Raw genomic sequence first — 10,798 nt, 5'->3', positions numbered from 1 at the left:
ACATCCTGCTGGGAAACAGATTTGGGACAAAACTCAGATCATTTTCATCAATTTTGATCCATTTCTGACTTATTTTTACAGGTTTTTGGGACTTTTTGTCACTTTTTTAACAAAATCAAAGCTCAGATTCCTGTTTTATAAATAAAAAAGTCACTTTGAAGCTTTCTCTAGTGAAGTTTTAGGGTTTTCTTGCAGTGGTGGAAGGATTTTCAGTCCTTTTACGTAAGAAAAAGTAGCATTTAAACACTAAATAATCCCTTTTTTGGAACAATACTTGTATAAATTCATGTGAAATTGAAATATTTGTCTGCTGATTACCCAACACACCGACATCCTGCTGGGAAACACACGATTATAAACGTATTTTAAGATTTGGGACAAATAATCCACAAAACACTGCTCATTTGCATCAATCAGGACCCATTTCTGATTTATTTTTACAGGTTTTTGGCACTTAATTAACAAAACCCGAGCTCAGATTCCTGTTTTAGAAATAAAAAAAGTCACTTTGAAGCTTTCTCCAGTGAAGTTTTAGGGTTTTCTGCAGTGGTGGAAGGATTTTCAGTCCTTTTATGTAAGAAAAAGTAGAATTTAAACACTAAATAATCAATTTTTGGAACAATACTTGTTTAAATTCATGTAAAATGGAAATATTCGTCTAGTTACGACATCTCAGAGAGAAATATTGTCTTTCATTTCTCCACATTTCACATTAAAACAAATATAATCCACTAAAAAACAATGATGCATTATTGTAAATTAAACTAACTGAAGTATATAAAATAATTAAACCGAGCTGCGACGTTTCCCAGCTGCAGCATTAAAGTGATGAAGTCCCGGTTGCCTCTATGTAACGTTTGTTTTATTTTATATATATTTATAAATGAAAAGTCAAAGTACAGGAAATAAAGGAAACAACACATGCAGAGTGGCTCATTTTATTTTATTAAATTAAAATTACTGGTGCATTCATCTACATTGCGTTCATGTTTTTTTATACTGCTGTGAATGTAAACAACTCTTATCTTTATGCATAATAATACGTCATAATGTATTTATTGATTATATTTAGTGTTTTTGTCGCACATTCACACATACGTATTAAACGACTACTTATTAGAATTAAAACAATATATATTGTCATTGTTTTAAAGGACAACGAAATCAGCTTTCAATATTTTTTAAATAGCAAAAATATAAAATAAAACATAAGATTCAATATATTTATAACCTTTATTTAAACTCCAGAGTATTTTGAGAAGCAGCTTCATTTGCAGAAAACATAAAAACATTTTTGAAAAAGACAAAATAAGAAAAATTCCTTTATTTGTCCCAAAATGGGGAAACTCAATTTTCACTCAGAGCGAGGGGGCTGACAGTGACCAGCGCCCCAAAAAGGTGGGGGTTTGCCTTGCTCAACAGCACCTCGGCAGTGCCCAGGAGATGAACTGGCACCTCTCCAGCCACCAGTCCACGCTCCATTCATGGTCCACACAGGGACTCGAACCTACAACCCTCCGGTTCCCAGCCAAGTCACCTATGGACTGAGCGACTGCCGCCCCAAAAACAAGTATATTTTCATATATATTATATTTTAACACAAGAAAATCTGAAATATCATAAAAAAGTAAAGTGACAGAATAATGGAAACAGAGAAATAAAGTAAACAATAGATCAGTACTTATACTTTTGCATAATTAATCTAATTAAATAAAAGTATTTTCACATCAAAATCCTTTGAAACAAAGCAGTAAATTTAGTGTGTGTGTGTGTGTGTGTGTGTGTGTGTGTGTGTGTGTGTGTGTGTGTGTGTGTGTGTGTGTGTGTGTGTGTGTGAGAGAGTGAGAGAGTGAGAGAATGTGTGTGTGTGAGAGAGAGAGAGAGAGAGAGAGTTGGGGGTGGGGGGTCATCCCACTCCTTTACCCAGGTCACAGGTCACGACTCTGGGCCAGGATTGGGCCAAACTGTGCCTGTGTTGTCCAACCATGTGGTGAAGAGGAGGCCTCATGGGCCCCAGGAGGCTTTAGCTGCTCACTTTGAAAGGAAGAGGAGCAGAAACACATGCCTCCCAAACAACAGTGGCTCCTTTTTATAAACTCTAATTTTCCTTATTTTTGGGATTAATGTGACTTCTCACAATGGACGCTCCCCCACAGACAAAGACAGGTATTTGCAAATATTCATTTTGTCTCTTTATGAGTGTTAAAGTGTTTCTGTTTAACTGAAACTTAAGCTTTTTCCTCTTAACTCGTGTGAGTTAGTGTTATATTTAAAGTTTGGTTCATTATACAAACACTAAATTAGAAATACAGCTTTTAAATTTGAGGTTTTTGTCTTTTAATGTGGTTAAAAATGTCAAAGTAAGGAAAAAGTATAAACACTTTAACATGTTCACTTTTTAAACACCTTTTTGAAGTGTTTAAAAAGAGTAAAAAGTATCAGATTCGTGTTCAATAAATGTTACAAATTATAAAAACATGTTGACTTTTTAAAAACAGGACACAAATGTTATCACTTCTGAATAAAAAACAACAACAAAGTGTTAAAAAAGGTTAAAGTTTCATATTTGGGTTCAAAAATATGTCGAAAAAGTGTAAAAACGTTCACTTTTTAAAGAACTTTTTGAAAAAAACAACAACAAAGTGTTTAAAAAGGTAAAAGTATCAGATTCGTGTTGAGTAAATATGTAAAAAGCATAAAAAGCTGTTCACTTTTAAATCACATTTTTGAAAAAAAGTGTTTAAAAAGGTAAAAGTATCATGTTTGTGTTCAGTAAATATGTAAAAAGCATAAAAAGCTGTTCACTTTTAAATCACCTTTTTGAAAAAAAAGCAGCAAAGTGTGTAAAAAGTATCAGATTCATGTTGAGTAAATATGTAAAAAGTCTAAAAACATGTTCACTTTTTATTCACCTTTTTGAAAAAAAGTGTTTAAAAAGGTTAAAATATGAGATTCATGTTGAGTAAATATGTAAAAAGTCTAAAAAGATGTTGACTTTTTATTCACATTTTTGAAAAAAAAGCAACAAAGTGTTTAAAAAGTATCAGATTCGTGTTGAGTAAATATGTAAAAAGCATAAAAAGCTGTTCACTTTTTAATCACCTTTTTGAAAAAAAAGCAGCAAAGTGTGTAAAAAGTATCATCTTTGTTGGATAAATATGTAAAAAGCATAAAAAGCTGTTCACTTTGAAACCACCTTTTTGAACCAAAGTGTGTAAAAAGCGGTTAAAGCATCACGCTGGTGTCGAGTAAACGCGTCAAACGTGTAAAAACCGGGAGTTAATCCGGTGCTTTGACCGTCTAAAGCCGTTAATAACCGTTTTTAACCGTTTCTAACCGTTGTGCCGTTGCTGAGCCGTAACGGTTAGGAGCCCTGTTCCAAAGCACAGTGGGTGTCAATATAAAGTGACGGCCATATTTGCCGGTGCCGCTGTTGTAAACAAAAAGTGAGAGACAGACGCTTCACTGAATTTCGGGTCATTTTTATTTCTTTCATTTACAATGTCTCTGGGAATGTCTTATAAACCCAATGTCCATCAGCACATTCCGGGAACTTCTGGGAACCAGGGTAAGGAAGAAAAACGGCGGAAAATCAGAGTATCCGCGCGGTAAATCGAGTGTTAAATTCGGGGTCTCGGAGAATACCTGGAGAAAGAACCGCGTCTGTAGTTTTTGTCCAGTTATATATATAGGGTCAGATCCTGGGAGCTAGGCTAATTCATATCCGCCATTATTACTAATGTAAAAGAGCGCCATCCGCGATAACCGTTGGTGGAGAACGACGGTTAGGATTTCGAACGTGAAGGTAACGGTTCTTCGAACGTGGTTATCCGTCGCGAGGGCGTCCCGGTGCCGCCGGTCGGGAGCCGTTAACACCGGGACGGGAAAATTGTATCACTTGTGTGTGTCTTCTTCTTCTTGAGCCGTGTTCCGTTTCCTCCATGATGCTCCTCGGTCGGAGCTGCTGATTGATCTGCCTCTGGGTGTTTCAACGGCTCTTCGAGGACATCTCGCGACGGAGCGGGAACATTGCAGCCGAGCAGAGGCAGCAGGGGAGCGGCGAGGGTGGAGGACGGACACCGGGGCGGTGCACTGTTGTTCACGGAGTTTTGGTTTTGGACGAATTATACTTTTATAAAATAATATATATAATTTTTATTATAAATACACACTCGGTGACGACTAAATCTGCTGTGTTACAAAATAAAAATAACAGTAGCTGCCTTATTTTGAAAATATCCCGTTAAATATAAAACTCCTGCGTTTAAAAAGTCTGTATTATTATTATTATTATTATTATTATTATTATTATTATTATTAAGAAAATGTAAACGTACTTTTAACTTATCTAATAACACCATTTAAAAATACTATAGTACTTTTTTAATATTATAGTATTTTTTAAAAATTATATATATTATATATTACATTTTTAACAATCAAAAAAGTACTTTTAAGGAGTAATTTAAAATGATTTAATTTTTTTAATATAACAGTATTTTTAAAAAAATGACAGTAGCTACCTTAATTTGAAAATATGCCCGATTCAAAAAGTCTGTATTATTATTATTATTATTATTAAAAAAAATGTAAACGTACTTTTAACTTATCTAATAACACCATTTAAAAATCCTAAAGTACTTTTTAAAATATTATAGTATTTTTTTATTTTTTTTTAATATTTTTAACAATCAAAAAAGTACTTTTAAGGAGTAATTTAAAATGATTTTTTCTTTAATATAACAGTATTTAAAATAAAGAAGTAGCTACCTTAATTTGCGACGGTTCACTGTTCACTGAGTTTTAGTTTTATACTTTTTTTACTACAATTTTTTAAATAATATATATATATAATTTTTATTATAAATACACTCGGTGACGACCAAATCTGCTGTGTTAAAAAAATAAAATAACAGTAGCTGCCTTATTTTGAAAATATTCCTGCATTCAAAAAGTCTGTTATTATTTTTATTATTATTTAAAAAAATGTAAACGTACTTTTAACTTATCTAATAACACCATTTAAAAATACTGTAGTACTTTTTAAAATATTATTATTTTTTTTTTTTAAAAATGAATTATATTTTTAACAATCAAAAAAGTACTTTTAAGGAGTAATTTAAAATGATTAATTTTTTTAATATAACAGTATTTAAAATAAAGAAGTAGCTACCTTAATTTGCGACGGTTCACTGTTCACGGAGCTTTAGTTTTATACATTTTTTACTACAATTTTTTAAAATAATATAAATATATAATTTTTATTTTAAATATCTACTCGGTGACGACTAAATCTCATGTGTTAAAAAAAACCGTAGCTGCCTTATTTTGAAAATATTCCGTTAAATATAAACTCCTGCGTTTAAAAAGTCTGTATTATCATTATTATTATTATTATTATTGTTATTATTATGAAGAAAATGTAAACATACTTTTAATTTAGCTAATAACACAATTTAAAAATACTGTACTATTTTTATAATATTATAGTATTTTTAAACAATACTATAATATTTAAAAAAATACTAAAGTGGGGTTAAAGCATTTTTTTTCAAAATCATTTTAATTTAACAATTTCAAAATAAGATGGTAGTTTTTAACAATTTAAAATGACTATATTAGGCTAATATCACAATTTAAAAATACTTTGTCAAAATAAATGATGATTGTTGAAGTGAAAGGGAAAAATATACTTGCGTTGGGAGTAAATATAGTAATTTAAAAAAATTTAAGAGTAAAACTTCTGCATTCAAAATCTTACTTGAGTAAAAGTATTCACTATCAGTTGTAGTGTTATGGTCTTTTATTTAAGTGATGTTAAAGTACTTTAATTATGAGTAAAAGTACTAATACTGCAGTTTAAAAATACTCTGTTTGAAGGAAAACTCCTGTATTAAAAGTCTAATTAATGTAAAATCAGTTTTACAGAGGAAATGTAAAAATATCAGTGTTGTATTAAATGTAAACGTGCTTCGTCACTTTTTATTTAAAGGGAAAAAACACTTGAATCTTTGGACGATTCCAGTATTTGTTTATTTTTGGACCGAATCATGAAACATTTTTAGTTCAACAAACTAAAGAAATAAATTACAACTGCATCAATTTATCGACTTGTTAATCGACAGAAACTGAATCTGCATCAGTTTTTCTAATCACGTTCTCGTTTTAATCATCTATCACGCAACAAAAGCTCAGCATGCAGCTTCTCAAATATGATCATTTTAATTATTCTTGTGTTGCAAATGAAATATTCTTGGATTTTAGACAAAACAAGCGATGTGAAGCTCTTAACCTGGGTTCCAGGGAGTCGTAAAGTTAATTATTCTCCACTGACAGACACTGACAGACACTGACAGACTGTCCATGTGACTGTTTTCCTGCTGTGCTTGTGATTTCTGAACAGTTGGAAGCCTCCAGTCTCCCTCAGCAGCCAACCTGGCCACGTTGCAGTCCTACAGGCCTCTGCTGAGCGACTATGGACCTCCGTCTTTGGGATTCTCACAGGTAAACAAGCTTATTTCTGTTTGAATGGATGTGTCGTACTTCCATAAAGTGCAGGGGAGACTTGCAAGAGACAGAATAAGTGTTCATCCACACGGAGATGCGTTTCCCTGTAACCGCACAACTTTAAGGCGCCCTCCCACTGTGCCTCCGTCCCGTGCCCCGGGCTTTAGGGTCCTTGTCCCCCCCTCCAGGCCCGTTTGTACTCACACTACCTGGGCCTCGGAGAATGCTTCTAGCTGCCTATACGTCATCACGCCGTAACACGTCACACGCATTGATGACGTCATGGCGATGCGTGGCTTTGTTTCCAGATCTTTCCGTAGACCTCGGAGTTTTTGTGCGTCTTGTCGACTGTTTTTGAATCTTTTCATCGACCAAATCTGCAGTAAACACTCCACCTCCGCATCACACCAACGTGAACCTTTCACCGCCATTGTTTGAAATGTCCGCGCATGGCCCCTCCTTCTTTTTTCTATGTCCCAACAGGCGCACAGGAAATGACCTCAGAACCGCCGTAGGCCTCGTGCTCGTACACGTGCGCACGCTCGTGCTCGTACATGTGCAAACGCTCTTTACAAAAGCCCACCTCTCCCAAACGGGCCGTGGACGGCAACCGTTGCACTCTCACTGGTCAAAGGAACCAGACTTTAGCCGTGGAACCTGTTCGGGCACGGTACGGATGGACAGTGGGAGTGCGCCCTAAGGCTCACGTCTGACATCACTTGGCCAGGAAGTGACCTCACACACTATTTTAATTGAAACATTTCGATACATTTTTACAGCAGAACTAAATTAATTAAACTTAATTTAGGTTTCATCACAAATTTACGTAAACATAATAAAAAAAACAATTAGAAATCAATATGATAACTTCACTAACTTCCAGTGTTGCCACGGTAACACATTGCAGTATTTCAGCGGCAGCTACAAACTGTGTTTAACCGTCCACAGCAGCATTTCTTACCCTCTGTGTCGGGACCAATGTCTGCGTCTCCACATTAGCGGCGTGCTATAATAATAATAATAATACACTGACCCTCGATTTGAACCTCGTACAACCACACTTCAAAATAACCACTCTATCCCTTTCAGCCTTGAACAGTTGAACGTTGCTCTTTTTCTCTCTTTCACTGTAAAATTCTCTGAAATAACATTGTAACGATGTGAGATGTGTTGTTTAATCTTGTTCTGTTTGCTCTGAACGTCAGGGCTCCAGCGGCAGCCAAGTGCCTCAGAACAAATACGCAGAGCTGCTGGCCATCATCGAAGAGCTCGGGAAGGAGATCAGGCCCACGTACGCTGGAAGTAAGAGCGCGATGGAGAGACTGAAAAGAGGTAACAGTGAACACTTGATGTGCAGCCAAAGCCCCTTTCACACATGCACGGAAAACCTGAAATGATCCAGATATTAACCGACGTGTGAGAACGCAAATATCTGATTCAGTCGGACCAGACTTCACCCGGCCGGTGCCCTCGTACAATTCAATTCAGTTTTATTTACAGTGCCAAATCCTAACAAAAGTTATCTCAGGACACTTTACAGAGTAGGTAAAGACCACACTCTATGACTTATTTATGATTTACAGAGACCCAACAATTCCCCCGTAGAGTACGGTGGCGTTGAAAACCTTCACTATAACAGACAGGAACGTCAGACAGACCCAGCTCTGTGGAGGACGGACATCTGTCTGCACCGGAGAGAGGAAGAGAAGGAGAGAGAGAGAGAGAGAGAAAAGACGGACAGATGGACAGAGAGAGACAGAGACAGACACAAAGACAGAGACAGACACACTTCCAGTAACTATAATAATATCTATAGTAATGTGAATATGACTCATTAATACAGCAGAATAGTAGAAGCAAGCACAGCTAAGGTGATAGATTATAACAGCAGCAGGAAGCGTCATGCAGGACCACGGCAGCAGGCACCACCACGTACACCCGGATGTGTTGATGTTGAATGTTTGTGATGAAGGATGAAATGTTCCTTGGAGTGTTGAGAAGCGTATTTTTTTTCCTGACATCATGAATATATTTGACTTTTTAGAGATGGGTGTAACTCCATCTCATTAAAAAGTAAAAGCTCCACCCAGTCGCTCAGCCGCACACTCCAGCAAATCTACACACTGATGATGATACTTAAGTACTTAACTAAGGTTGCAGGACTTTCACTTGTGTTTGAGTATTTTTTCCCTTAAGTAAATGATATGAATCCTTCTTCCACCGCTGGATACGCAGAAAAATTCAAGTGCAAACACTACAGAAAAGTTTCATTCATTCATCTTCAGCCTCTTGTCCCTGTCGAAGTCGCGGGGGGGCTGGAGCCGATCCCAGCTGACATCGGGCGTGAGGCGGGGTCCACCCTGGACAGGACGCCAGTCTATCACAAGACACATAGAGACAAACAGAGACAGACAATGCGCTACACGCAACAGGCTACACGGTGGTGTAGTGATTAGCACACAGCGCGAAGGTTCCAGGTTCGAATCCCAGCTGGGGTCCTTCTGTGTGGAGTTTGCATGTTGTCCCCGTGTCTGCGTGGGTTTTCTCCGGGTTCTCCGGTTTCCTCCCACAGTCCAAAGACGTGCAGGTGTTCGGTTCATTGATGACTCTAAATCACCCGTAGGTGTGAATGGTTGTCTGTCTCTGTTCGTCTCTACAGCAAAGTGTGTTAATGTGATTTTTCATTTGTTTCTCTCCAAAGGGATAATCCACGCCCGAGGGCTGGTGCGTGAATGTTTGGCCGAGACGGAGAGGAACGCCAGGTCCTAGCTCCAAACACACATTCCTCCCTGCAAGAAGAACCACCAGTGTGCGTCTAAAAACAAACAAACAAAAAAAAAACAACTTGCATGGCATTTCCTCTGAGAAGAGGAAGTAAATGAACAAAAGGACGGGGGACGAGCGAGCTCCTAGAGAGGAAAAAAAAAATACCGTAACAGAATTCATGACTCCTGGACGATCATTTAAATCACGCGTGGGTGACTTGAATTCATATGAAAGGATGAGAATCATGTGTTTTTACGCCCCACTTTTTGGGATCTTAGTTTCGACTTCATATTTAAAAACATTGATTTTTGCATGCGGACGGGCCCGGGGGTTAATTGTAGACAGTGCATGGCTTGTACAGGGTTTAGATGGAGACGACTTGTTTTTGATAGTATTCGGTCTGTTTTTCAGACCCTTAAACACACATGACTGAGTGAGAGAGGGGCAGAGAGGCATCAGTTCATTCGTGTTGAGGTTGGTTTTGGTATTAAAAAAAAAAAAAAAAGAAAAGGAAAATGCTGTTACTTTCATCTTTGTATGTATTTATTACTCAGTGTAATAAATTGTATTTTCAATATAGTTGTCACCGTGTGATTTATGTGAAGATACTGAACTTGGAGTGGAGGCATCTCATCTTCAGCCTCTTATCCGGGGTCAGGTCTCGGGGGCAGCAGCTTTAGCAGGGGACCACAAACTTCCCTTTCCCGGGCCACATTAACCAGCTCTAACTGGGGGATCCTGAGGCGTTCCCAGGCCAGTGTGGAGATCTAATCTCTCCACCTGGTCCTGGGTCTTCCCCGAGGCCTCCTCCCAGCTGGACGTGCCTGGAACTCCTCCCTAGGGAGGCGCCCAGGGTTCATCCTTACCAGATGATCCTGAACCACCTCAACTGGCTCCTTTCAACACAAAGGAGCAGCGGCTCTACTCTGAGTTCCTCACGGATGCTGAACTTGTGCGGTGATTTTGGGAAAGTAGTTCTCTATAAACCACTACAATTGAAAATGGAACAATCTATAAAAAGGACATGCATGCAAAGCACATGACCTATACTATGGCTCTGCTGTGGTGAATGATTTGAATTTGCAGTGCACATGATAATGTTTGGTATGCTCGTCACGTTTGGGTTTATGAAACGCCATGTAGTGACAGATTGTTTACCAGATACTGCACTTTATTTCCAGGTGGAAAAGCAAATGTTTCTATTATGAATTATCCATTTATTTGTTTATTCCTGTATTTATTCATACATACATTTATTTATTTATTCCTGTATTTATACATTAATTAATTAATTTATTCCTGTATTTATTTATACGTTTATTTATTTATTCCTGTATTTATACATTTATTTGTTTATTTATTCCTGTATTTATCTATTTACTCATGCATTTATTTATTTACTCATGCATTTATTTATTCCTGTATTTATTTCAGCATTTGTTTATTTTATTCCTGTATTTATTTATATATTTATTCTTCTATTTATTCCTGTATTAATTTCAGCATTTAGTTATTTATTCCTGTA

At 36.8% G+C, this 10,798-nt stretch overlaps 1 protein-coding gene across 2 annotated transcripts in view; it reads left to right on the top strand.

Annotated features, from left to right (window-relative positions):
• The window catches only part of sbno1 (strawberry notch homolog 1), a 38,359-nt gene extending 28,623 nt beyond the window's left edge, over positions 1–9,736 (top strand). The window contains exons 1-4 of one of the 2 annotated variants that reach the window (XM_083930028.1): positions 3,441–3,568; positions 6,404–6,504; positions 7,713–7,839; positions 9,209–9,736. In XM_083930028.1, coding sequence (XP_083786154.1) covers positions 3,502–3,568; positions 6,404–6,504; positions 7,713–7,839; positions 9,209–9,276 — 363 coding nt within the window. In that variant the 5' untranslated portion in view covers positions 3,441–3,501 and the 3' untranslated portion in view covers positions 9,277–9,736. Of the gene's footprint in view, positions 1–3,440; positions 3,569–6,403; positions 6,505–7,712; positions 7,840–9,208 lie in introns of those variants that run through there. The other variant, XM_083930029.1, reaches the window with a different exon arrangement.
• The last annotated feature ends 1,062 nt before the right edge of the window (positions 9,737–10,798 follow it).

Source organism: Echiichthys vipera, assembly GCF_963691815.1.
Source record: "Echiichthys vipera genome assembly, chromosome: 16".
Taxonomy (NCBI): Eukaryota; Metazoa; Chordata; class Actinopteri; order Perciformes; family Trachinidae; genus Echiichthys; species Echiichthys vipera.
The sequence above is the reverse complement of the archived record's forward strand: the minus strand, read 5'-3'. Positions and strand labels throughout refer to the sequence as shown.